Below are 27,379 nucleotides of genomic sequence, written 5' to 3'. Positions count from 1 at the left end.
AAATTGTGCCAATAATAATCAATAACCATTAGCCTGCTTCTCTCAAACCCAGTAAACCAATGTGTTATTTAATAGTTTTTCTACATTTTAAACATTTTGTGGATGCGTTTGTGCGATATATACGTCCATTACACTGCATTAGAATGAAAACACTACTTAACTCTTAACAGTGCAGACAAATGTAGTGACATTTGAACGTTTGAAGGGTGGCGAAGGAAACCTGTGCTCTGTTTCTCTCCTTTTGCGCGCGTTTATAATCCGGTTGGCAAAATTGGAAACACATAATGAACCCGCTTAAGACGTGTTTAGATGTGGATTTAAATGTAATTTACTTTGCTGTATTCCCTCACACTCTGGTGAGATGTTGCCACCCTTTTAATAAGAGGCAGAGCTCGCACACGCACGCACACACACACACACACACGCACACACACACACACACACTGTACAGAGTGATGTGCTGCGTTCACACCTTCCACAGTGACACCCACGTGTTGGACAATCTAATGCAAACACCTTGGCAGAGTGAAATACAGCGACAGGTCGAACAGTTAACGGCTAACAGCTCAGCACCACGGAGCCGCTCCAGCAGACGACATGAGGGTCATTCCTGCTGCTTCCTCATTTTCTCTCCATTCTCCTCCACATTCCTCCTTTAAAGAGAAGAGAACACCAGTCCGGGTTTCCTCCCTCTCCCGTTCATTATCGCATGCTACCTTTTCCTCCTCTCCTGATATCGGGCCCGTCTCTCCCCTCCCTCACCTCTTTCACCTCTCTTTCCATCTCATTTCGCCATTGTCCGGTTTTCCCACCATGCACAGGCCAACACACACACCCACAGTGCGATTTGTTAAGGCCAAACACGTATACACATCAATATTTCTTTTCCTGCTTCTCTTTTCAACCTCTGGTTTGTCCGCTCCTTTTCCCCCCCCAAATCCATTTTGAATCCCACGTCCGACCTTTCCCTTTTTTGCTGCTTCCTCCCATCTTCCCTACCTTCTCCACAGCAGAAGATGGAGTGAAAAAAAAGGAGGGATGGGATCGCAGAAACGGAGAGCGGGAGAGTGAGTTTAGAGGGAATATTATGTCGGCGGGCTGCTGTTAATCAATGCAATTGTGTTTGGTTCCTGAAGCCATGAAAATTGGAAGAAGAGATGGGGAATATGAAAAGATGGAGCGCGAGACGAAGCGGGGGGGGATGGAGAAAGGGAGGGCAGGCAGTTGGCAACAGAAGTAAATTGAAAATGATGTGGGGGTGTGTTTTGGTGCATGTGTGTGGCATACATATTAACCCCGCTACCTCCCAGGTAGTCATTATCTGTGTGTGTGTGTGTGTGTGTGTGTGTGTGCGCGTGTGTGTGTGTGCGCGCATACAGCCGTAACCCTCGTATCTTTCTATCATTAAGTAGCTCTAAAGGCCAGTGTAGCAATGCATTCATCTTGACTCTGTGTTTGTATGTGTGTGTGTGTGTGTCTTGAAAGTCCCACGTGCGCGTGTGTTGGGATGCAGCTGTGTGAGGGCGAGTGTGTTTACAGTGATCTTAATTGTTGTTATCATTCATGCAGCACAATATCCACCTCTGCCCTCATCTTTGTCTCCGTCTGCTATTAGCTCCCCCCATCTCGTCCTCCCTCCCTTGAACTGCCGGTTTCTGTTTTGCCTCATATTGTTCCTTCTCAGCCTGCAGCCTAAATAGAAGTCATTTCATCTTTTCTGGCTCGCTTTCGTTAGCTTTCCTGTGCCCCCCCCCCCTCCCACCCCCCGTTTCTGCGCTGCCTCCTCCTCGTCCGCTATTTGGTGCAGCCAAAGCTAACGCTATTGTGGGTTTGCCCCTTCTTGTGTTATTCCGTTTCCTCGATTCAAACTTTCTTCCACTCTCTGCTCTCTCTTTCTTCCAGGCACCCTCTCTTAGATATTTATCTGCCTCCCCCCCTCGGCAGGTTGCCATGGTCGCCATACCTACTCTCTCTCTCCTATTGGTCCTGGCAGAGTGCGCAGGTCTGGTGGACGCGTCCCCCCACCTCCTGCTCCGGCCCAGCCCACGGGAGCGTGAGGCAGGGGCCGGGATGTACTTCAACATCGCAGTGATCCACGCCGGCGCGACGGTGCAGCCGGAGGCGGCGGTGGCGGGGCCCGGGGGAAGGGTGCTCTACCCTGGCTTCGGACGGGTATACGGCTCGCTGGGGGAGAGTGTGGTCACCCAGTGGGGCTCGGCTAATGTCATCTGGCTACAGGTTGGACACTGTCTCTCGCACACACATCTCATTCAGCCGTATTTCAAGAAAAGGAATAACAATGAACATCCATTATTCATACGCGCTTCCATTATTAGAGCTGAATGGGCAGCACGGCGCAGCCGTTGTGTGGGCCCTGCTAAATGAGCCGGAGCCTGGTTTTCTCTTCAACCAGAGCTTGTTGTTAGTCAGGCATGTCATGGACACTATGTATGACTAGCACAAAGTCAAGTCACACCGCTGTGCCTATCAAACCGGATTTCGCGTCTCTCTCTCTCTCTGCCCCATCTCTCTTTTTTCCCCCCTCCAGGTGAATGACAGTAGCCCTAAGACGGTGCTGTCCCAGCTGTGTGAGCTGCTGGCAGCGCGGCCCCTGCAGGGTTTGGTGTATGAAGAAGAGAGGCCTCCTCGGACAGCCTGGGGTCCTTTGGCCCCAATGCTGGAGTTTGTCTCTGCACAAACAGGACTGCCCATCGTGGCTGTAGGAGGGGGAGCAGGGCTGGGGAGGATGCCGCAGGTATGGGGAGGGAGGGTCGGCTATACGACAAAGACGTGGGTGTGCATGTGTGTAGAAAGCGTAGAAGTGTAGTAGTAGCACTGTGTGTGTGTGTGTGTGTGTGTGTGTGTGTGTGTGTGTGTGTGTGTGTGTGTGTGTGCGTGCGTGTGCGTGTGCGTGCGTGTGTGTGTGTGTGCGCTTGTCCTGGCCTAACACATAGCAAATTAATGTAATTCTGATATGTAGATGCTATTTGACACCGTTTGGTAGAAAGTATTAATGACTTTTAAAACATTTTGGGGCAAATTTATACCTAATCTTAGTTAGCGATGGGCAGTTTAATACTTAACAAAGATTTGTTACATTTGCAGAGCGTCTCTGAAGAACTTAGAACGCACTCTGCCACGGGAAAAGTCCGATTTGTACATTTGGAAAGTCTGAGGCTGTAATTTTCTTGCATTGTGGTCAGAGGAACAATGGGTGTAAGAATGAAACCTTTAAAAGAGGAGCTGCTTATGTTTCCCATAATGACGAGTGTCAAAGTGTGATGCGTCCACTCTGTGAAGAAAAGATTGGGGAATGTGCCTTTGGGACAGAGGGGAAGTTGAAGGTCAGGGTCGCTGATGTGCTGCAACTCTGCGGTGTTTGATCTGTAAATGGCACCAACTGGGGTTTTTGCTTTGCCTCTGATGTTCCTGGAAGGGAGGCAATAAGCAGGCATGAGTGTGTGTGTGTGTGTGTGTGTGTGTGGGTGTGTGTGTTCGCACAACAGAAACTGAAGTGTCTCATGTTTTCACCACCAAACAGGCTAAGAACCCCGCACCATTGTTTTTGTGCATACTAACTGCTGTTTTTCTAAACCATTTCCATTCGAGGAATGAAATTGTGGCACTTTGATGAACTTCCTTTGAAGTTTTACCCTGGTATAGTCCTTTTCCCCTCCTGTCCTCCCGTCCCTGGAACAGACTTTTCAGAAGCACTCCCTCCTGGACCTCATAAGAGAATTCCTTCAACAATCCGAGCTGTTTCAGCCTTGGGGCTGCTGGAGCGCTGCCGCTCCACGGGCGCTTCCCAGCCTCGCGAAGCCTCAATGTGGTGCAGATGGAGTCCGCAGAGTTGTGGCACCGCGGTGACAGCGGCGCCTCGCTCACCACGCAGTAGCTTCGCTTCTGAGCCAGTGCAACCACGGGAAATTTGTCTCTTGTGCTGAAATTTTAAACGAAATCTACCGCTTTCTATCCCCAAATCAGGAATCCGGTTCCATCTTTCTCCAGTTCAGCTCCTCCACCGCCCTCCAGCTGGAGGTCATATTCGAGGTGCTGGAGGAGTACGACTGGACCTCCTTTTCCGTGGTGTCCACGCGTCACCACGGCTACCAGGATTTCCTCTCCGTGGTCGAGGGCCTGACGGACGGCTCGTTCATCGGATGGGAGAAGAGGAGTGTGGTGATCCTGAACGTGACTGATGACCCCGGGGGGGCGCGCACGCGCAGGCTGCTGAAGGAGAACGAGGCGCAGGTGAGACAGGGGGGAGGGAGGGGGGCGGAGAGGGGGAGGAAAGGGGAGGAAGGGCTGCGAGTAACGTCCGGGGGGGCCTCCTCTCTGGCAGGTGGCTTCCCAGCTTTCTCCTTCCTTCTTTATCTCCCTCTGTCCCTCCGCATCTCTCTCTCTCTCCCCTCTCTCCTCTATCCCTCTGTTCTTCTATTTCCTTTCCATGTGCCAAGACGTGCAGAGTTCGACGGTACAACACCGATAAAAGTGAAAAACCACGAGTCGATCTGAAACGCTGTCTGACTAAATTTCCTTTGTTGGGACAATTCGGGCTCCAAAAGCCACTCCATTGTTGGCGCGTCGATTTTTCCCGTCCAAACTCTGAGTTCAGTCACGTGACTTGTGGTTTTGGTTTGTACCTCCGGTTCATCTCTCGCTCCCTGCCTGCCTCCCGCCTCCCAGGATTTACCCTCAAACCTCAGCTTCCAGGACGTGATCATGTCCGTCCTTCTTTCTTCATGCCTGCCCCACTCCCTCATTCTCCCCTCTGCCCCCCCCCCCCCGTCCACATCCTTTTGCCTGGAGACAAGCTCACCCCCCCCCCGACACACACACCCCTCCTGTTCACCTCCATCCCTTTATGAATACCTCTCTCACTCCTGTGGTCCACCTGTCCATCCTTCCTGCGGCATGTGATCGATCGGACGCTCTCTGTACGCTCCGGTCTCGGCGTCACTGTCCACATCCCAGCATGGTCACCGCAGCGCTGTGTGACCGCGACTGTGTTGGCGTTGATCGTGCACGTGACTGGGATCACTCGGCTTTCTCTCCGGCGACGTCAGTGTTAATGTTACGTACGAGCTGCACCCAGTTGCCAATCTGTCCGGCTTATTTTGCTTCTGGCCTCTTTATTTCCATGCTGTAAATGCTCAGTGATGGTGTAAATCTGCATTTCCTGTTTCCTGTCTCTGTCTCTGCTACGTGTGTGGTTGTGTCTCTAGCCCTGATGCAGGTCTCTGGGTCAATTTTCTCCTCTCAATCTGTTTTGTTCCATTCCTCTTGCAGCTTTTGCCTTGTTCGTATTTCCTCTGCTCTCCCTCTCTCCGTATCCTCCTCTGTCTCCGTCTCCCGTCGTTGGGAATCGTGTGTGTCTGCTATAACTCCGGATCTTCCCTCTCCCCGTTATTTCTGTCTCCCCCTCCGTCTTCCTCCTCCCCATCACTCACTCTCATTCCCTGACTAATTCACTGGAGCTTTATTGGCGTGCACACTGGATTGTTTTGCCAAGCCGTTACAGTTCAAACCTCAATGAAGATGCAATACTAAAATTCCTTCCTTCCCTCCTCCCTCCTATCAAAGTCTTCTCCCTCATTTCATTCCTCTAAATTCCATTTGTCCATTTCTTTGCTTTGTCATGTTATGTTCTTTTTTTAATGCCGACATTCCCATTGCCCTCATTTCTCAGATGAATTCTGTTTTTTTAACCTCCATTTCAGGTCATTTTCCCTTCCCAATCCCTTGATTCCTCCTCTCTTTAGCCTCTAACCCTGTAAAATCCATGCAGGTCGATGTCTAAGCCCCTCCCCCTTTATGCCAGCGTTTGCACCAAAGAGCGCTTGCGCTCTCAACGCTGCCTCTGTTAAATGTATCTTTCTTTAATGTTTTCCTCTCCCCTCGCTCCATCGTCCACCCTTTCTTTCACTGATATCTCTTCAGGCTCTGATTTCCTCCCCTCTTCTTTTGCGTTCTCCAAGGAGTTTTCCCACCACTGATTACTTCCCTCATCCGCTCATTTCCCTCCCTTCATCTCCTGTTTTCTCAGGCTCTTTTTTTTTCTTTTTCTCCTCCCTGCTGTTAATAACATGATAGAGTTTAACCTCTTCCCTCTTGTTTTCCCTCAGGTGTGTTTGGTCTCGAACCGCCCTACTCTTTTCTTACTTCTCCGCCTCCACTTCTTAATTTTTTCCTCCACCACTTATTTTATTACTTTTTTTTCATTATTCATGCTTCAGTTTTCTGTTGGTTTTTTTTCCATTGGATGCAAGCTCATTATTCACTAACCCTGATTTGGTCCTGCACATCCTGCTCAGCAGACATCCAGTCCTCCTGCCTGCTGGTTTGTCTTCATCTGATTCCGACTCCTGGCTGAACCTCATCACAGTCGCTCACCCTTTCCAGCTCTACCTTATCCCATTCCTTCAGCTACCATCTGTCCTTCTCCATCTCTCCCCCGGTCCCCTCCTTATCTCACTTGTATGTATATGTGTGTGTGTCCTTCCTCGTCCCTGTCCCCTTCCTGCCTTCCTTGCTTTCCTCCAGGTTCGCTTGCTCTACTGCTCCCAGGAGGAGGCCGAGCTGGTCTTTAAGGCCGCCTGGTCCGCCGGTCAGGCCGGGGCCTCCCACATGTGGTTCGCGGTGGGGCCGGCTCTATCGGGCTTGGGCATGGAGAACCTGCCTCAGGCCCTGTTTGCGGTCCGACCGCAGGGGTGGAGGGACGAACCTCGGAGGAGGATCGCTCGGGGCGTGTCTGTGCTGACTCACGGGGCCGTGGCCATGCGCAAGGACTACGGGACCACGGGTGGGCCAAATTTTGTCACCAATTGCATGACAGACGCCAATCAGACCCAACGACTGCGGGGTAGGATGAGGTGAGACCTTGAGGGTTCGCTGAAAATACCGTTTCTTTGTAAATGTTGTAAATGTTTGAACGGGGTAGTAAGCCTGAGCGGGAGACATCAGAGCTGCTAATCCTTGGATACTGAATCATCATCTCTCTGCAGAATGGTGAACAGAAACACTAGACAGAAATAATGTCTGTCCATCAGAGGCTTAAATTAGTCATCTGCACTTTTCAGCCAAACCAAACGAGTTTGCTCATCAGTCTGATTTTGAGCCAAAGCACAGAAACGCGAACATCCAACAGTCTTCCTCCATCTTTTAGAATGACTGAAGGCCACAAGTATCAACCTCCACAAATGAAAGCTGTTCATTTCTGTTTCTGTTTTATCTGGATGTGTTGCCATTTCCATTGGAAACCATTAACGTTGTGCAGATGTTTGGGGTCACATTAGTCCAGGTGGGTTATCGCTGACTTGGCGTGCTGACGTCCGGGCGATGGCGGGGTGCCTTTAAGCCTTTACCCTATATATTTTTTTTATTGGTTTTTCCTGGGATGCATTTGGAATATGCAGTGTAAGCATCCGTGCTTGGAAGATAGAAACACTGGATATCATTCAATCAGGAGCTGACTGTCAATCATCCAACCATCCGAGTAAATTCCGAAAAAGTATGTTTGGTGCAACCTTTCTTTTGTTCTCCACACAAACACACACACACACACACACACACACACACACACACACACACACACACACACACACACACACACACACACACACACACACACATACATATATATATATTAGAAATAAATGGGCTCAGTTGCGTTCTGGAAAAATATCGTGATGCTGTGCCACGATGAGCTGGAAGGTAAGAGGGCAGACAGGGAGCTGGCACAAAGGCGATATCTGAATTCAGCCCTGGCCAAGATCCATGCAAACGAGATTTTGTTTGGTGCCTGTAGTAGTGAGTTGGCAAAATTATCCCAACATCTGTAGCAGGCGCATCATGTCTCATGTATATTAATGAGCCGGCTTTTAATGTATTCCTCGTAGGCAGTGCCAACAGGCGGCGGCTCGCTCTAACAGGTAGCCCAAGTGGTTCTGGTTATCATTCCGACGTTTTAAACAACCACACATGAGACTGATGAGGGACACTTGTTGGCATCGAGCCGTGCAGTGGCGTAGTGTATTTGCAGTCACACCCCAGCATAGGCTCTAACGGGCAAATGATGCATGAACTCTCATTTCTTATTTGCATGTGCAGCAGCTGAGGGTGAAGATGATGCTGGCTACTGTCTGCTACTGAAGACTGCTCCGATTGTTGGTTTTGTTTTTAGCAAATCACACGAAGAAACACAAGGAGTGTGAAATGAAGGCTCTGTCCCATTTAGTGCGGCGCCCCAACAGCTGCAGACAGTTGCTCCGATCAAAGAAGCTCTAAGGGCATCGGAGCGAATTCAAATCTGCTCCCTTCATTTGTCCTTCCTCCACAGAGCCACAAAACCAATACTTGCACTGTGTGTTCTTGACTCTCTTCTCTCCCCAACGACCCCGACTTGCAGGTATTTCAGCAACATCACCCTCGGAGGCCGAGACTACTCTTTCAATAACGACGGGTACCTGGCCAACCCCTTCCTGGATGTAATTTCCTGGACCCCTGGACGCGGATGGGAAGATGTAAGGACATTAATTCTTTACAACACACGTCTGTACCGGCCAATGCGGCATTTTGATTGGAACAATACAGCACAGATCTAGCCTGTCAGAGGAGTAGATGTCAGAAAGGATAGTCAGCTTGTTTGGGTTCATCGTCGTATAAAGTTCACTGTGTCTGTCAGTGCCCGAGGCAGGAGAGAGGAGCTGACCATCTGACCGTGCCTCGTTTGATACGGCTGTTTAGCTTCTGCAATCTCTGGAGGTTTTATCTGTCAAAGCACCCTCCCACAATACGGCAGATGCTCACACACCGTTTTTTTCCTCGATGAAAACACTTGTCAGGACGGTCAGAAACGCCTGGCTTTCCTTTCCTTATAAGTGCCCAATAGATGTTTTTAGTTGTATTTTTATTCAATGAAGTGTCAAATCTGGATCAGTCGACAGCATCGTCGTCAAACTCATTTGCTCAAACATCTCATGAGCCCTTTTGCTGAAACCTGTGATCAATAACTGCTGATCTGTTCTCATTGGCTTCCTGCTGGGTTGCTGTAAATGACATGCCGATTGGAGCCGACCTGCACTGCATATTTCTTCCATTTTCAGTGGCTTTGAGTGGTTTCATCTTAAAAGCTGCGTCCACGCTTGCTGTGGTGAGCAGCGGCGGCGCTCACATGTCAGGCATGTTCTACAAAGCTGCCGCGTCCTTCCACATGTCAGGATTTCATCATGACCGCTGTCTGAAGAGAGGGCGATTTCCTTGACCGCATGCTAGCATCTCAACGCAACAGGACATACATAAAGATAGGACGTATAAGCGAATGTAATTACACAGGGAGCAGGGATACAAACCCACGTACACGCAGGCACAAAATATACGGTGGTTCTCGACCTCCCGCTGGTTTTAACAGCCCACCAGAGTCCAGTCTCTGCATGTCGTAACATACTGACTTCTGCCGTATCCCTCAAATCCCTTTCAATTAGACGCTCCTGCGCTGGTTCTTCGACTCCGCGCAAACCCAGGGTACAAAACACGCCCACATATACGCTCTTAGAACTTATATCCAGACCTTCACATTGGTGTGCACATAAATGAGAACACAGGCTTTATTCCAACACACACACAGTTCGCTTGCACCGATCAGCCCTGCTGCATTCACGCCCAAACCCACAATGAGGATAAGACTGCTGTATCTGCCTATTATGCACATCCACGCTGTTGGCTCTCCCTGAATATTTAATGTTCTCTTTACAATGACTGCACCATTACCTAGAGCCTGGGAGCACCCGGCTTAGCTTACTGAAACACTGTGGTCTGGGATTGACGGTTGTCCGGTGTTACCGCGTCGCGTTGTAGCCGATTTTTCAAGATGACATGGGAATAAAAGCAGCCCAAAGCTGCTAAAGGAACCGCTGTTTACCAGAATGCCCAGTTCTCAAACGTTTTCCTCACCCAGCATATTTTCCCCAACCCCAAAAATGCCAGAAACGTAATATTATGTTTGTCATTGCTTCGTGGGGTCGTCTGAATGTTTGCCTGCTCCTGTAAGCTCAGTTTCCTTAGTTTGACAGACGGGAGTGCAGCTGCACTCGACATGTTGCCACCTTCTCCACTCCGCCAATGTTTGTGTTTCACACGCAGGCAAGCTGCACAAAGCAGCCAAACTTTTGCTTTGCTCTACTGGCCCACATAAACACTTCACAGGTGTATTTCTCTATAATGTATGGGCTGTGTGTGTGTGTGTGTGTGTGTGTGTGTGTGTGTGTGTGTGTGTGTGTGTGTGTGTGTGTGTGTGTGTGTGTGTGTGTGGAGTGCACGAGCGTCGTATATGCGAACCGCCTCAGCTGCACTTGTCAGGCTGGTCTTTAATGTGGTGAATATGCTGGGATCTATTAGGTGATGCAGCAAGAGGAGGGAATAAAGCCTTGCTGCACGGAATGTTCTCGGATGCTGTTCTTCCTTGTGCTACGCTCAAACGTTAGTGACCCAACTTTCCGAACGCACGGAAACAATGCAAACAGAAAGGAAAGCTAGCGACATGGAACGGGAAATAATGTTGGTTTACACATCATTTAACCAAAAAAACACACTGAAATGACACCTGTTGTGGATTTATATACTTATTCATGTTATACTTCCTCTTTCCTTAGTAAGCGAACAAAAAGACGTTTTTTCGGACAACGCAGGCAATAAAATGCTCAGTGGTTTAAAAATAAAAAAAGGGTTGTCTTATCTCGGCTAATTGACTCTCCACTGGAGCTTCAGGCTTCATCCTGATGCATCTGATTATCGAGCCCATTCTCACCCTTTAAATAACGACACATGTGTCAAAACGTTGACGTTGTCGATTATTCGCGGCCATTATTCGAAGCTTTGTCACCACCTGATCAATGTGTCACCATGTGGCTGCCGGAATCAGTCGAAAGCTGAGGTTGAGCTGCGCCACCAGGAACTGAACAAAGTCACATTGGAGTTGAATTTAACGCTCCTGCCAATGACTTTTGATGCCTTATCGCCACCTGAATGTTGCTTCTTTTAACTGCTAATCAAACCTCCATCTGCAGAAAGGGAGTTCACCTCAGAAAGTTCCTATAACGAGAACTAATGCATATATTTGTTGGATAATGAAATATTGCAGTGAATTCTTCTAAAGGAGCGATCAGCTAGTTTAAAAGTCCTTTACTCTCTTCCTCCAGGTAGGCTGGTGGGAGAATGGAGTGCTGAGGCTCCGATACCCAGCTTGGTCCCGCTACGGGCCGTTCCTCCAACCTCCCGATGATGCGCAGCACTTGCACGTCGTCACACTGGAGGAAAGGCCATTTGTCATTGTGGAGCTGGCCGACCCCGCCTCTGGAACCTGCATCCGGGATTCGGTCCCCTGCAGACGACCCCTAAATATCAGGTCTGACATTGGTGACTTGATTTGCAGCTGATACTCATTCGGTCATTCCTTCTTTCTTTTTTTTATTTTACAAGAAAATCCTAACCAGCTCAGACAGAACCTTGGAGCATGGTTGGAGTTTCCAAGCTCCCATGAGATCATCCTGTTGCTGAGGCATCAATCACCTATTAAAAAATTGTGGGCTTCTCCGACTGCCCTATAATCAATAACAGACAGCTCTCCGGAGGGATCAGGGAGTGACTCGGGTTTGGAATTAGATATGAGTGCAGTGGAGCTTTATGGTTCATCAGCCTGCGAAGGAATGACAGCACCTCTCCTCCGATGCTTGATCGAACCTGTCGCCCAGAATTTATCCACTGTGTCCTTCCGCAGTGCCTATAATGAAGGCGTGGCTCCCATGAAACAATGCTGTAAGGGCTTCTGCATCGACATCCTGAAGAGGCTGGCCAAGATCGTCGGCTTCACCTATGACCTTTACCTCGTGACCAACGGGAAGCACGGCAAGAAAATCGACGGCGTTTGGAACGGCATGATCGGAGAGGCAAGTCCTGGTTCCGCACCAACTTTGAGGCCGCTGCTCACTTTTGGTCGGACCTGCGTAGCTGAACTCTTCTGCCTTCGATGCTGCGTCCCGTTAAACAATACGTCGATCTCAGGGAAAGTTACGGCCACTTAACAAGAGAAGGCAATCAAGAGGCTGTCATTTATCACGCACACACACACACACACACACACACACACACACACAGAGAAAGTTCTGCCCATAAATAGCAAAGGACAAGAAGCACTTTCAAATAAACGAGTCAGACACACACTACAACTGGTAATATGCACGTTTGACAATATTTTGTTTATCTGCAGACACATCTTTGCAGACACCAAGCACAAACAACCCTGTCAGTCAACCCCCCCGCCCCCAACCCCCCCGGCTAGTCGCAATTAGTCCTTGATGTTTTCTTGGCTGTACGCGCCGAGGTTCACGATCCCTCATCATGAAACGCTGGCAATAAAACACACACTGGGATCGATGCGGAGGCCGTTTCACTGATGTGAGCTGCTGTTTCCATCTTTGTCCCTGAGGGAACGTGACAGTCGTCGCAGGTTCCAGAACCGTTCCGGCTCGCTCCGCGCTTTTATCATTTCCACCTCCAGCGGGGGCCAGAGCTGCTCCTGTTTCCACAAGGCGAAAGGCCAAGCAAACAGTTTTTTATTGTTCCTTCCAAACAAATGTCTGTCTTTTGATCAGATTTTCCAAAGGCTGCTGTTCTTTGATCAGGTAATCCGGAGACTTGGCAGGGTTGAGGGGAGGGTGCGGCGCTTTCTGCTTTGTTTAATTTTTCTGCTGATTTGCACCCGAGTGTGGATATGCCATGTCTAATGTAGATTAACATTTCACTTGTGGAATCGGCAGAAGCAGCAGTTTTCAGGCTTCCTCTTCGCTGGCGGAAGAGGGGGGGGGGCGGCGGTTTAGCTCATTTTGTATGCTAAAGACATGCACAGGAAACACATGTTCAGTATTTGTACCAGACTGGATCCCTCCTGTAGGCAACCGCCTGGGGGTAAAGGTGCAGGACTGTGATCTGGAAAGGGACCTTTGCGGACTGTAAAACACGCTCGTCTGCATAACTCCGCCGCCGGTGTTTAACGACGTCTTCCCGGCGTCCCACGGCTCTTCCAGGTGGTGCAGAAGCGAGCGGACATGGCGATCGGCTCGCTGACTATCAACGAAGAGAGGTCAGAGGTCGTGGATTTCTCCGTCCCCTTCGTGGAGACTGGAATCAGCGTGATGGTCTCCCGTAGCAATGGGACCGTATCGCCGTCCGCTTTCCTGGGTAAGAGGGATTCACGTGAGACATTAATCTGATGAACAGAAGCTAATCTCAGCGTAAAGTGTTGACTTTGCCGGTCTTCAGCTGCTGGTTCCCATGTCCAGGGTAGCAGTTACATTCTCGGAGCTGCTCCTCTCTTGTCTAATTTGACTCTGTCAGCAGACTTCAGGCTCCTTACTGGTCTTTACAACGATGCTCTTAAAAAGAGAAACAGTATTAATGGACTTCAGGAAAATACTGCTGTGATTTCTCGTTTCACTGCATAAAAGCTCTGCGAATGCGCGGCGCTGAACGTGTCGCCTGCTTTTACATTAATAACAATTAAGACCAGCTCGTGGTTGTGATGTCAGGCCGCTGTGGTATTTATTGGATTTCTCTCGTCTTTCTTCCGCAGAGCCGTACAGCCCGGCGGTGTGGGTGATGATGTTCGTCATGTGCCTGACTGTTGTGGCTGTGACCGTCTTTATTTTTGAGTTCTTCAGCCCTGTGGGCTACAACCGCAGCCTCCAGACTGGCAAGAGTGAGTGACGGCTTTACGCTGCCTGTCTCTTCCCGGCTCCTTTTCCTCCATCAAACAAGCAGGAACTGAGCCGACTCCAAGATTATGTTAAGACTAAAAAAAAAAATAATAATAACTTTCGCCTTTTGTGGAAAATAGAGTGCTTTTTTTTTTTTAAAAACAACTCCGCACTTCATCATCAGCCGAGCATGACGGAGAGGAAAATACAGAGCAATCGAGTTTTGCATCTCTGTTTGCTCAGTGTGTCCGAGGCGCCCCCAGAAATACTGATTACTGCGCTCAACATTATTTCACCTTCCATTTGCTCTTATCTCTCTCCCTTCTCCCCACTTTGCACCAAGGCACAAGTGTGTCCGCCGTGTTTAATCGCTCCATCGCTTAGTGTCAGAGTCTGCGCCGGGACACGATTGTAGGGGGGAAAAAAACCCATCGCAATCACTCCTCCTCTGTCTTTCCTTCCTTGCCGTCTCCGTCAGAGGCCGGGGGATCGACGTTCACCATAGGGAAGTCCGTGTGGCTTTTGTGGGCCATCGTCTTCAACAACTCTGTGCCGGTGGAGAACCCAAGAGGGACGACCAGCAAGATCATGGTGCTGATCTGGGCCTTCTTTGCTGTCATCTTCCTGGCCTCCTACACTGCTAACTTGGCTGCCTTCATGATTCAGGAGGAATATATCGACACGGTGTCAGGCCTCTCGGACAAAAAGGTACCCCGTTGCTCGAATGCTGATTAAGGGAGGAAGGCAGGAAAATTAAATTCTGGGAGGAAACCAAATCCCTCTCATTTAAATCTCTAAATGATTAGAGGGCAGGAAATTACACATGAATGAAATCTCATTTAGCAGCACTACTGCTTTAAACGCTCCTTCCCGCAGATTTGATTTGTGCGTTGGGTTGTAGGTGAGTCTGGGATGTAGACAGAATCAGGTCAGGCTGGTGCGTCTCATGCCCCGTCCGTCTCCTGCCCCTCTCTCACTCACCTCCCTTTGCTTGACCAGTTCCAGCATCCCGAGGAGCAGTACCCGCCACTGAAGTTCGGCACCGTGCCCAACGGCAGCACGGAGAAAAACATACGCTCCAACTACCCGGACATGCACCAGTACATGGGGAAGTATAACCAGAAGACAGTGGAGGACGCCATCACCAACCTGAAGACCGGGTCTGTTGGCTGCAGCTGCAGCTTGTTCACATTCGCACGTGTCCTGATGTCATGTCGCCACATCACTGACTTCCTGTTTACCTGCTCTCTAGATTTTTATTAGGTAGCTAAAGTCAATTCTGTAGCTCAAAGCTGCAATTAAACTTAGATTAAAATATATGAATATAATGCAAGTGATGAATTAGGAGAAAACAAACCTAATTAAAAGTGATTTTTCTTTTATACGTACATATATGTGTGTTTATATATAAAATCTTATCCACTGCACTATAACTAACGAATAAATAAGCAGAATAAAGCATATGGTCACAGTAAAACATGGGTATTTAACTTTTGTTTTAATTAAAGAATTGCAGAAAATGAACCTTGTATCATCCAGTGTTAAGTCAAATCAGGCTAAATGAAATAAGATGAACTTGGGTTCTAATTAAAACTCCAAATTGTAAATTTGTTTTTTTAAATAAGGGAAATTAGCTTTGTGTGAGGCTCTCTTTATCTGCAGAGGGTTTTTTCCCTGTTTAAAACTAGTCTCTCACATTTTATTTCCAAAATGTTTATATATTTCAAGCCTCTAATGAAACCCAGCCCATGTTTTTCCTCCTCTAAATTAAATGTGATTACTGATGCGTAAAAACAGGAATGAAAAGTGGCGCGAACCTCAGTAGGTGCTGATGTTTGTTCCTTTACTTTCTATTGTCGGAATGTGCTGTGTTCTTCTGCAGTCTGTCCTAAACAATGGCGACCCCACCCAACCCTCGCCCTCACCCATTCTCTCTGCCCCCACCCAACCCTCACCCATTCTCTCTGCCCCACCCAACACGTCCTCACCCAGTCTCTCTGCCCCCACCCAACCCTCACCCTCACCCATTCTCTCTGCCCCACCCAACCCTCGCCCTCACCCATTCTCTCTGCCCCACCCAACCCTCGCCCTCACCCATTATCTCTGCCCCCACCCAACCCTCACCCTCACCCATTCTCTCTGCCCCCACCCAACCCTCACCCATTCTCTCTGCCCCCACCAACCCTCACCCTCACCCATTCTCTCTGCCCCACCCAACACGTCCTCACCCAGTCTCTCTGCCCCCACCCAACCCTCACCCTCACCCATTCTCTCTGCCCCCACCCAACCCTCGCCCTCACCCATTCTCTCTGCCCCCACCCAACACGTCCTCACCTTCACCCATTCTCTCTGCCCCCACCCAACACGTCCCCACCCTCACCCATTCTCTCTCCCCCACCCAACACGTCCTCACCTTCACCCATTCTCTCTCCCCCCCACCCAACACGTCCTCACCCTCACCCATTCTCTCTCCCCCACCCAACACGTCCTCACCTTCACCCATTCTCTCTGCCCCCACCCAACACGTCCTCACCTTCACCCATTCTCTCTCCCCCACCCAACACGTCCTCACCTTCACCCATTCTCTCTGCCCCCACCCAACACGTCCTCACCTTCACCCATTCTCTCTCCCCCACCCAACACGTCCTCACCTTCACCCATTCTCTCTCCCCCACCCAACACGTCCTCACCCTCACCCATTCTCTCTCCCCCACCCAACACGTCCTCACCTTCACCCATTCTCTCTGCCCCCACCCAACACGTCCTCACCTTCACCCATTCTCTCTCCCCCACCCAACATGTCCTCACCTTCACCCATTCTCTCTCCCCCACCCAACACGTCCTCACCCTCACCCATTCTCTCTGCCCCACCCAACACGTCCCCACCCTCACCCATTCTCTCTGCCCCCACCCAGGATCTCCATCACCTGTCATGTGTCGGCTCATCCCAGTTTACTTTATTCTAAGCTTCTGTCATCATCTCTCCCTCCCTGTTGCATTGACACTGTAATTATAACTCAGCATTAACATGCAAAAAGAGAGGAAGAAGAACTTTTCCTCTCCATCCCCCTGCTACTTATCTTTTCCCCCCATTCCCATTCCCATTCCCATCTGCCATCTTATCCTATTATCTCCCACTTTTTTCCCGTTTTGGTCAATTCTTCCTATTTTGCCAGTGTGTGTTCTTTGTGTGTCTGCATTTGAACTTTATAATCCTGATCCCTCTCTGGCGTGTTCCATGTATTCCCCCCCTGAAGTGCATAAATCCCCCCCTCACACCCGTCACATAAATCCCCATCCTCCTCTTCTTCCTCCTTCACCACCTTCATGTTCCCTCGTACTCATCTTTCCCTGATCTCTGCCTCTCTTTATTTCCATCATCCCCACATTAGGATTCTGCTCTTCCCTTCTTCCTTGTTATTATTTCATCTCTCATGCCCCTCCAGCTTTCTGTGACATCATCCTGCACCCTGGCTCTGAGCAGAGGACTGGAGATGCACCTTCGTGCCTCCTTGCTGTCCTCAGTCATCCCTTCGCTCCCGCTCTTCAGTTCGGTGATGAATGTTTTCTTCCTTGATCTTTTAACAGCAAACTGGATGCCTTTATTTACGACGCTGCAGTCTTGAACTATATGGCCAGGAAGGACGAAGGTTGTAAGGTGAGAACGAACTGACCGAGCCCCTTTCGCATAAGCATATAAAATGTCCAATTTCTCCATTATTCACTGCTTCCGCTTCTCCAAGGTGATGACCATAGGCTCGGGGAAGGTTTTTGCCACCACAGGCTACGGTATCGCCCTGCACAAAAACTCACGTTGGAAACGTCCTCTTGACCTGGCCCTCCTGCAGCTGGTGGGAGACGGTAAGGATCTGTGGAGGGGGGCGAGCGGGGAGGAAAATGATCCGTTTGAAAGAAGGACAAAAGGAGAGGTTGGCGGTAAAATTAAAGGATAGCGCGACAGAGAAGCGTCAGGGTGGGGCGTGAGTGGAGGCCAAGGGGGGAAGACAAATGGGTGGGATGAGAAGGGAGAATGGCGTGCTCAAGGAGGGTGTCGTGATACCAGAGATGCTTGTCAAAAGGGGGGGCGGGATCAGCGCAGGCATCATTTGCTGATGTCAAGGATTGTAAAAGAATACGCTGATGATGCCTTTTCGTCCCTCTCCACCCGACTTTCACACTTTCTTGCCCTGAGGGTGTGTGTGTGTGTGTGGGGGGGGGGGGGGGGGGTGGATTGGATTTACGTGTATGAGTGTGAATTTTGTTCAAAAGGATGATCACAACTTGTACGGCGACAGATTTACACTCATTATAGATTAGCTGCTCGCTGTTTCGCAGGGGACTGCAGAAATGTGCGAAAAGAAAACCCCCAAAGAGACGCGAGTGGAAATAATCTGAACATCTGGATGCACCCAAGCAAAACAAGACACAGAAAACAGATCGCATAATTGAATAAGTGATAGCTGTGGGACGGTTTTAATCAAGTTTTTTCCCCCGTTGCTATCAGACTGGTCCTCCAACCATTCAATTGTTTTCCACTGATCAACGTATGCTAGACATTAGAAGCAGCTAATCAACCGCTGCACCACCATTGGCATAAACTATGGTTGAGTGGTGCATTCGAGTGATCCGCTGAAGCATTCCTTTGCTGTAAAACCGCCTGTTTTAGCAGTAGAACCTGTTTGGATTTCTTTATATTGTGGCAGCTTTAGCTGCTTACATACTGATAATGCCAATTTAGTGCCATGATTTATTGAAGAACTCTGGTGTTTTGAACTGAATAATTAAGCCTTAAAATGTGAGCAAGAAACAGAACAACAAACCCCAGACAGCTTCTTTCTTTTTTTTTTTTTGGTTTCTTTGTTCCGTGAATGCACCTTGTCCTTGTTGCTTGTTGTCCTTGGAGCCCTCAGCAGCAGCTGAGTATGCAAAATTGATCCGGTTACTGGGTGGTGTTAAATGCTGCAGGTTCTAGTAATGGATAAGTATTGTTAAAGTGGATTAGCGAAGAAGAGGATGCGGCGAGGGGTGTGTGCGCTCACATTTTGCCCTCAAAGGCTGCAGCGGCTCAGCAGCTCTGCAGCACACCGTCGGCTGGGCTAAATCATGTCACACTGTTAAATCATTATTGCACCCTGCTGTGTTGACTCGTATCATTTTACAACTGCAGCACAGAGTGGAGGGGCGCTGGGGCACTTCGCCGTGCCTTCAGCAAACCTTTGAGTGTGTTCTCCTCTGGGTTGCTGCCTCTGGGGATTCATACCGCAGCTTTAAAGGATGGTCCATTGAACCCAACACAACTTGTTTGATGATGAATGCAAAACTGCTGAGTAGCAGATTTCCTTTTCCCTCTTATCAGATCCCCTTCTATTTTTGCCCACTATCAGATTTTTGATCTAAGAATATATTATTCAGTGGGTAGATATGTTTAAAAAATAATAAGAGAGGCTGCAGGTTCATAGCTCTTCACAGACAGGACTATCATTTTTTAAATAAATAAATAAATAAATAAGAATGGGAGCTGTGGGGCTTTGCAATATTGTAATAAAGGCACAGAATGTTAATGGTCACGAGTTCCTGTTCAACAACCGGAGAGCTCAGCTTCTCTGGGCCCATATGGCACCATGCCATGTCACACACACACACACACACACACACACACACACACACACACACACACACACACACACACACACACACACACGCACACACACACACACACACACACACACACACACACCACAGCTCCCTTTATTAAATGAAACATTTGTAGCCAGCTCTACCTGACTTGACCTCCAGAGGTGCAGAATGGATGGCGTGCACCTGTCACATTTGGCAGGCCTGCATGAGGCGGCCGTGAATGAGGGGGAGAGACAACCGTCATCAGCGGGGTGCGAGGGAAGAACGACCCAGGTGCACAGAGAAAGAGTCAGCTTGTGAAGGAGGGAAATGAAGGAGCCCATGATGAATCACTGAAAGTGAAATGGCAGGAGAGCCAGGAGATGAGACTCAGAGAGAGATTTCAGCAGGCTTGTGACAGACATGGGACGATGCATCATCATCTGCGCCCTTCACCGAGACGTCTGCTGTTTTCACGCTGAGCTCCTCCCTGGGCTCAAAGCTGCTACTGAGAGTCCAGGGTTGTTCGTGCTGCTCCACAATCTACAGTTTCTAAACACGCGCCGCAGTTTTCGATATGAAGCAGCACTTATAGCAAACCTGTCGATCTTCTAGGATTTTTTTTAAATTCAGCCACGTTGAGTTGTTACTTGCATCAGCCAGTTGGCTGCAGTAGAACTGTATCAGTTTGGTGCTGTTGCTGGAGGCCAACGCTGGTTTGGGTAACGACGTTCCGCAGGCAACACATTAGCCAAACCACACAAATACAGCATCTGCTTTATCCAAGCTACTTGAGTGCAGCTAATGATGACATAAATGAAGATCACCAGCTTGCGGTTTGACAGAAAAATGTGCGTTCGTGACATAGCGTCTGCTTTGGCCAGATCTAACATGCAATAAAATACCCTTTTCAAACGTCGCCACCGCAGTGCTGCCCATCTTGCTACTGCCGTCAATCCAAGAGAAAACGCTCTCATTAGGATCCTTTGTCAGAAAATACATCTCTTTAATCCACTGTGGATCATAGTCTGCATCTTCTGGCTCTTCATCGCTATGGTTACACCAGCAACCCATGTCAGCCAAGCAGGGCAGTCTGGATTCATTAGGCCACTGAGATTACAAATGAAATGACAGCATACACAGGGAAATTGTCTTCCCGGGAATCAGGTAGATGGGAATCTGGAAAGCCCTCGTGCTTACCACCTTGATGGGTATTCTGACCATACCTCCAGCACAATTAAATGATTATGATCTTGTCCTTCTGCCTCTGTCTCTTCTCTTTCTCGTCACAGTTTCCTATTTTTCTCTCCTCTTATCCTCTCGGAACTGAACTTCTTACCGTTTGTCTTAACGACACAATCCCAACCTCTTCTCTCCTTCTCCATCTATACATCCCATGTTCCTCTACCTCTCTCTGTAATCATGGAAGAGAAGAGGATAAGCCCCCTCTTTCCTTGTCAATATTATTTTTGTTTGCCATGGTTGTTGAAACTAATCAGTCATTTCTCACCATAGCTGCTCTCTTATACCTCGCCTCATTTACTCTGGGTTACAATCTTGAGATTGGGTTGTCGGTGCTATTTTACTTGTTAGGGCTATTTTAGTGTTTTGGAATGTCTTTCTATTAATGTTCTTCCTTGTTGTTGCTTTGGACACAGTGCTGTTTTTTGTATTACTGACCTTTGCCCTTAATGAAGGGGGGTTAGGGTTAGCCCCCCTTTTGACTAGGGTTAACCCTGCAAATAGAAAAGCATAATCTAGCTAGTTAGCATCACGCCAGGTCTTTGGCTTCATCAGATGTCTCTGTTTTTCTTCCTCTCTCCTTTTTCCCCAGATGAAATTGAGATGCTGGAGCGTCTTTGGCTCTCTGGTATCTGCCATAATGACAAAATAGAGGTGATGAGCAGTAAGCTGGATATTGACAACATGGCTGGAGTGTTCTACATGCTGCTGGTAGCTATGGGCCTCAGTTTGCTGGTGTTTGCCTGGGAGCACTTGGTTTACTGGAAGCTTCGTCACTGCATGGCCACCAGTTCTGGCAAACTGGACTTTCTCCTCGCAATCAGCAGGGTAAGTTTGCACCTGTGTATTTTACTACATGTTGCTTTACAAATTATCTGCAGCAATGTGACCCTCATCTCATCGGTTCATGTTTTAACTTCACCGACGCTGCAGTTTAGCTTCTGATGTGTAAGCATGTGCACTCAGGCCTGTGTGGACCCTTATCTATAACTGAGTGTTAGTGTTGGAAACTGTGAGGGCTAGGGTCAATTCAATTCCACTCAGTCAATTCTGGAGATTAATTGAAATTCAATTCCCCTCACACCCTGGATATCCTCTTCCTTTGACAGCGACCTTGACAGAAATAGCCAACACGATACATACATTAGAACAGCACCTTTGCTGATAATAATTTATTCTGTTTTGCTACTGTGGTTGTAATTTATGCATTTATGTGTGCAATGTCATTAGCCAAACAATTCAAACTGCACTATAAATAGGAATGGATGTTTATCTGAAAATATGCAATCTTGCATTTCTTTTGAAAGATAAAATGTAGATTACTTTCCCATTTATGCACATATAACACTGGAAGGAGTTTAGTTGGTATAAAAAGTTAGTTTGTGTGCAATTGTTTCTCCCTTAAATGGCAAATGTAAAAATAAAAATGTCAAGTACAACAGTCAGGTATAAAGTCCAACAAGTAATCTTTTTTTCCCCTAATCTCTTCTTTTTATTCAGGGCATGTATAGCTGCTGTAGCTTTGAGGATGAAACGATGCCAGGCGGATCTAAATCTCTGCCTCCTTCTCATCATACTGCACTGGTTACAGTCCCGTCCCAGGCCCATGTTGTGTCCACGTCTATGACCAACCCAGCCATAGCCATGACACAGCAGCAACAACCACCACAGCAGCAGCAACCTCAGCCTGTCTACAAAACACCTCTACCAGGCTCTCCTCCTAATGCGGTGCATTCTGGAACAGCATTAGGTCCCACCAACACTCCAATAGCAGGGGCACCCCTCCCTTGCTCCACCTTTCTGCCTCGACCAGACCGCAGACTGGCTGTGGTGGATCGATGGAGGCTGCCCAAGTCTGCTACAGCCACCAACCCATTGGCTGTTAGGGGTGGCATTACAGACATGGGACCCTTTGCTCAGAAAGTGCCGCCAAACTGGGTTTCAACTGCTGCAGGAGGCGGGGGACTTGATGGTTATAAGAGATATTATGGTCCCATTGACCCTGAGGGACTGGGACCCTGCATGGAGCAGCAGGCAGGGTCCCAGACCCCCAAGACTATACCCAGGGGCCACCCCCAGCCCCCTCCAGCCAGTGTCGCTTACTATTCAGAAAAAGGAATGGACCATGGGGTCGGGAAGAGGGTGGTGGGAAGTAGCAATGGAGGTCAGGGGAAAGGGGTCGTTAAATCTCTGGGCACTCCCAGACTGCCACCCAAGAGTCAAGCTCCTCTGCCCCCTACACCTCCACTGCCACATCCCTCTCCCCCTCTCCCCTCATCCTTCTGGAAAAAGCGAAGGCCGAAGAAACCCAAAGAACCAGGAGGGCCGCTATATGAGAACATTTTGCCCTTGGGACGGAGGGGTGGAGCACGAGATGACGTTAGAGAAGGAGCAGGAAGAAGGACACGTCCCCTTTCTCCCCCAATCTCGCTCCCTATGCCAGTACCTCTAAGTCCTTCCTATACCCCTCCTTCTCCCTCTGCATCCTTGCACTATATGTCTTCATCCTCCTCAACAACCACCTCATCAACATCCACATCCTCATCTGCCTCGTCGTCTCGCTCTACCTCTCCAACGTACTCTTACAGCTCATCCAGGAGCACACGAGACAGAACTGGGGGAATTGATGCAGAGAACGACGATGATGACGACGAGGAGCTGACGGAAGAGTCAAGCCTCCTCCTCGGAAGGGGGAGAGACAGGGAACGCTCAATCATCCGGCCTCGTTCTTTCAGCCATGGGCGTGTGCCACCACCGATACCCCCACGGAAACCACGCACATTCTGGGGTGAGAGAGAAAGGGAACGAGAGCGGGAGAGAGGTGGAAGCCAACTTTCTCAGCTGCAAGAATGGTGGGCAAGCTGGAGTGAGAGGGAGAGGGGTGGATCCGTTGGAGACACAGAGAGGCAAAGAAGAGAGAAGAAGAGAAGGAAAGAGAAGGAGAGAGAGAAGAAGAAAAAGAGAAAGAACAAAAAGAGGAAAAAGAGGGAAGAAAGGGAAAGAGAGCGAGAACGAGAGAGGAAGCATCGGAAGGTAAAAAAGAAGAAGAAAAAGGCGGTAAAAATGAAGAAAAGGAAGAAGTCAACTGGGGGAAGACGTTCTGAGCCAGAGGAGGGAGACATTGAGCCGGAAAGAGAGGGAGAAGCAGAGGGAGTGAGGGAAGGAGGGATGCAAGACTATTCCTCCTTCTCTGGTCAGTATCACAGCACATTTGGAGAAAAGGTACGGGATTTGTGGGAAGGAGAGAGGGACAGAGTTAGAAAAGAGTTAGTAGATGAGGGCAACAATAGAGAAGAGGAAGACAGCAGCAGAAGCAGGGAGAGGCATCACAAATCCTCACACTCTCATTCTAGACACCACACCCCCAGTAAACGCTATCCAAACCTCAACAAACTCCCCGCATCTGTCAAGTTTTGGGTAAATGGCAGAGGAGATCGTTCAAATACTCCTCCAGTGACATTACACCCTCTCCTTTCATCGTCCAAACGCAGAAGAAGTGGAGGGACGGACAGAGAAGACAGTGGCCGACTTGGAGAGCGGCGTCCTTTGTTAATGCATTACGAGAAAGACAAAGCACAGACAAGAGAAGGGCTAGCTTTCCATGAATGGGATTCTGAGGATGACCAAGATGGTGATGAAGATGATGATGAGGAGAGAGACAGAGTAAGGGAGCAGGTAGTAGAGAGGGGAAGGAGAATAGCCAGGGGGACTGTGTCTGAGTCTGAGAGGGACAGGACAAGAGTAGAGGACAGCTATTCAGATGATGGTTCATCAGGGGAATTTGGTCATTTTGAAAGATACTGGGAGGGGGGTGCAGGAGGAAGTAGTACTGGAATAGGTGGGATAGGCGGAGGAGGGTGGTTCTTTGGCACCTATCCATCCAGAGAGAAAGGCGGTAGTGTTAACAGTCGGGATGACTCTTTTATAGGAACTCAGAGGGCAGAGGGATGGGTAGGTGGTGATCTATGGAGTTCAGGGCCTGGAGGAGGTTGGGAATCAGGGGGGGGGTAGTGGCACACAGTGGCCACCACCCCCTGCACCTTTCCTACCTCCTAGGAGATACTGGTCTATGGATAAAATCCCTGTGAAGGGAGAGAAAAAATGGAAAAGTAGAGGAGGAAAGAGCAAAAGGCGAGTTAGGGACAGGGCAGACCCATCAGAACGAACCACCACATGTTCCTGTAGCCTTTACCCTCAACCCCATCCTTACCCACATCCCCACAGCCGCTCACATACCTCCCACTCAAAGAGGGGATCAATGGCCCTTTCCCGTAGCCAGGAAGAACTTCTCCCTCATTGTCACAGCTTTAGTAGTGGTTCCCACCCCAAGCCTTTGCCCCCCAAACCAGATACAGGTCAGGCCAAATCAGGCAGCCAATCTAACCTCAGCCTCAGTGCACAACCTACAGACCACCCACCACAGCCCTCACCATCACCACCCCAGCAGTCGTCGATGTCTCCCACTTCCCTTCCAATGGCCATCCCCCCTCCGCCGTCCTCCTCCTCCGTCTCACCACCAGCAGGGGTAGGGATGGCAGGCAAGGGCCAGGCACAGCCTTCAGCCAGTGCCAAACTCCAATATCAGAGACTGCGTTCTGTCCCGCAGCCACGGAGGTTTTATTCCCCCCACTTGCCACTCAAAGCAAAGAGCCTTTGCTCACGCCGAGGGTCAGCTCACTTCTCCAGTTTAGAGAGTGAAGTATGACAGGGGGAGAGGAGAGAGGGAGACATTGGAGTCAACACTGCTGCTACTGATAACTGTAGGGCCATGGCAGCAGGAGCCCTGGATGACACCAGAAATATGGCTGCCTTGGTGACAATCGGTAATCAACTAGCAACCATCACTCTGGGAAATGATGTGGACAGGAATTTTGCTACCAACACAACTCTGTGTGAGAGAAATACCGTTGCCAACCACTCAACTGTTCGTGTTCTCATGAAGGCAACAGTGAGGCGGCACACCAGAGTGAGCTACATCTATTTGGATGGTTGCCATGACAATGCGAGTGAAGGCGAGTCTGCATCCTTGGGAACTGCAACTCCTGAACTTCTACTCCGCTCAGAATTGAGCTTTGTGATGTCATCTTCAGTCATCGTTCCCTCCCTGAGCCACAACTAAGGCTAAGAGTAGTCTCCAATCTGTGAGTAATGATGTCATATTTGTACACACAAACACACACACACACACACACGATGACGACAAAACACAAAGATGAATGCTCAAAACGTCTCCCTCCCTCTGGCTCCGAAGCGCTCCTCGGTAGGATGTGGAGAAATCTACCTTTTCCCAAAACAGACCAGTATTCAGACAATAGACTTGTTGTCCAGGTCCTCGTTGGCTGTTGACTTTTGAATTGACCTGTGGACTACTCGTTGGTGTTGAAGACTCCCCCCTTTTTCCTTCCTTTTGTAAATCAGCTGATGAAAAGCAATGCAGTCAGCTCTGGTGTCTATTACCGATCACTGGACAGCAAGGACAGTACTGTCAGTTTGCCCACAGCAACACCGTGTCACCATCAGACCCATCTAGCTCCACCCCAGGATCATGTTCTTCACGTCTACAATGTCATGTTTTAATACCAAACCCTCTTATCCAGTCAGATTTAACAGGCCCCAATTCCCCCTCGCTGTTGGATATGACGCGGCTCCTCTGGTCCAACCAGGGAGTTCAAACACAACCGAGTATTTAAACAACAAACTGAACTTAAAATGAAAAATGTTACCAAGAACAAAAGCGACTTGTAGTGGATTTTCTTTGATCTGCCTTTGGTTGGAGAGTTTCCCTCCCCACATCTTCTTTTGTTATTGATGTGTATCGCCCATTGTGTTAGTGTTTGAATAAAGAAGAGACTGGATGTGGCTAGTGTTGGAAGTGGGAATTATTCAATAGTTGTGCCAAATTTTCCACTCAAGAGCTTTTAAGCCAGATTGGTTTACAATAATTGTATTCATCAATCCTGCCGCATATTTTCATCGGACTTGTAAATAATGCATAATTCACCGTCATGTTTATGGATCTAGGGGCTGATTGGTGCATTATCTTTAATTGGCACTAGATGGCTGCATAATACTCAGACAGGTTTTTGAGACAGTCGTCCCTATGGTGAGTTTTGTACTTGGTTGTGGTTGTGCAAGAGATGTAGCTGTGGAGCTTATTTTATGTTTTGGTTTGTTTAAGGGGCAAGTTGGGCTTTATTGAGATGAAACCTAAAGGGATTGGAAAGGCGACTGCAAAGGTTGTACAAATATTGTTCTATCTCATGACTTTCCTCTACATCGCCAGGGTTTGTAGGTGACAGACTGTATGAAGCACAATTCTCCATTGACTTTTTCAGGCATGCCTTCTATGTTGAAACTGCACAATCTTCGGACGAGTTTGGTGGTATGCGGGAAATGATTCAGCTGTTAACGCTACTATGAACAATAAAAACCAATCTGTAAAAAAGAAGGTAGAAATCACACAGTACCACAGCTTGTACTTGCACTTTGACTGTTTCCTTCTGACGAGTAAGACTATACTGTGAATGCTTTGTGCTCCGCTTGGAGGCGCACAACCGTTGAGTTTGAATGCAGTCAGTGATATCTACTGTTATCAACATCATCAGGTGACTGTTCGACTTTGAGCAATATTCCCACTTTGAATGTGAAAGAGATGCAAAGGGCGTACCTGTCAACATCCGAGAAAGTGTGATTGTTTCATGGAATTCTTTTGTTCTAAGTGATCCCCTCCTGACCTTACAGGTATGATTTGGTTAGATTTCCGACTGTAATAA

At 48.7% G+C, this 27,379-nt stretch overlaps 1 protein-coding gene across 3 annotated transcripts in view; it reads left to right on the top strand.

Annotated features, from left to right (window-relative positions):
• The window catches only part of grin2db (glutamate receptor, ionotropic, N-methyl D-aspartate 2D, b), a 37,061-nt gene extending 10,597 nt beyond the window's left edge, over nt 1–26,464 (top strand). The window contains exons 2-17 of one of the 3 annotated variants that reach the window (XM_029839051.1): nt 1,903–2,238; nt 2,549–2,755; nt 3,985–4,251; nt 6,544–6,872; nt 8,408–8,522; nt 11,196–11,401; nt 11,774–11,942; nt 13,080–13,233; nt 13,625–13,750; nt 14,227–14,456; nt 14,748–14,908; nt 17,337–17,406; nt 17,492–17,609; nt 21,199–21,434; nt 22,107–22,596; nt 22,646–23,198. In XM_029839051.1, coding sequence (XP_029694911.1) covers nt 1,951–2,238; nt 2,549–2,755; nt 3,985–4,251; nt 6,544–6,872; nt 8,408–8,522; nt 11,196–11,401; nt 11,774–11,942; nt 13,080–13,233; nt 13,625–13,750; nt 14,227–14,456; nt 14,748–14,908; nt 17,337–17,406; nt 17,492–17,609; nt 21,199–21,434; nt 22,107–22,596; nt 22,646–23,058 — 3,579 coding nt within the window. In that variant the 5' untranslated portion in view covers nt 1,903–1,950 and the 3' untranslated portion in view covers nt 23,059–23,198. Of the gene's footprint in view, nt 1–1,902; nt 2,239–2,548; nt 2,756–3,984; nt 4,252–5,583; nt 6,873–8,407; nt 8,523–11,195; nt 11,402–11,773; nt 11,943–13,079; nt 13,234–13,624; nt 13,751–14,226; nt 14,457–14,747; nt 14,909–17,336; nt 17,407–17,491; nt 17,610–21,198; nt 21,435–22,106 lie in introns of those variants that run through there. The other 2 variants (XM_029839049.1, XM_029839050.1) reach the window with 2 other exon arrangements.
• The last annotated feature ends 915 nt before the right edge of the window (nt 26,465–27,379 follow it).

This window comes from Takifugu rubripes, chromosome 7 (genome assembly GCF_901000725.2).
Source record: "Takifugu rubripes chromosome 7, fTakRub1.2, whole genome shotgun sequence".
Taxonomy (NCBI): Eukaryota; Metazoa; Chordata; class Actinopteri; order Tetraodontiformes; family Tetraodontidae; genus Takifugu; species Takifugu rubripes.
Note: the sequence above shows the minus strand (reverse complement) of the source record. Positions and strands in the feature narration are given on the sequence as shown.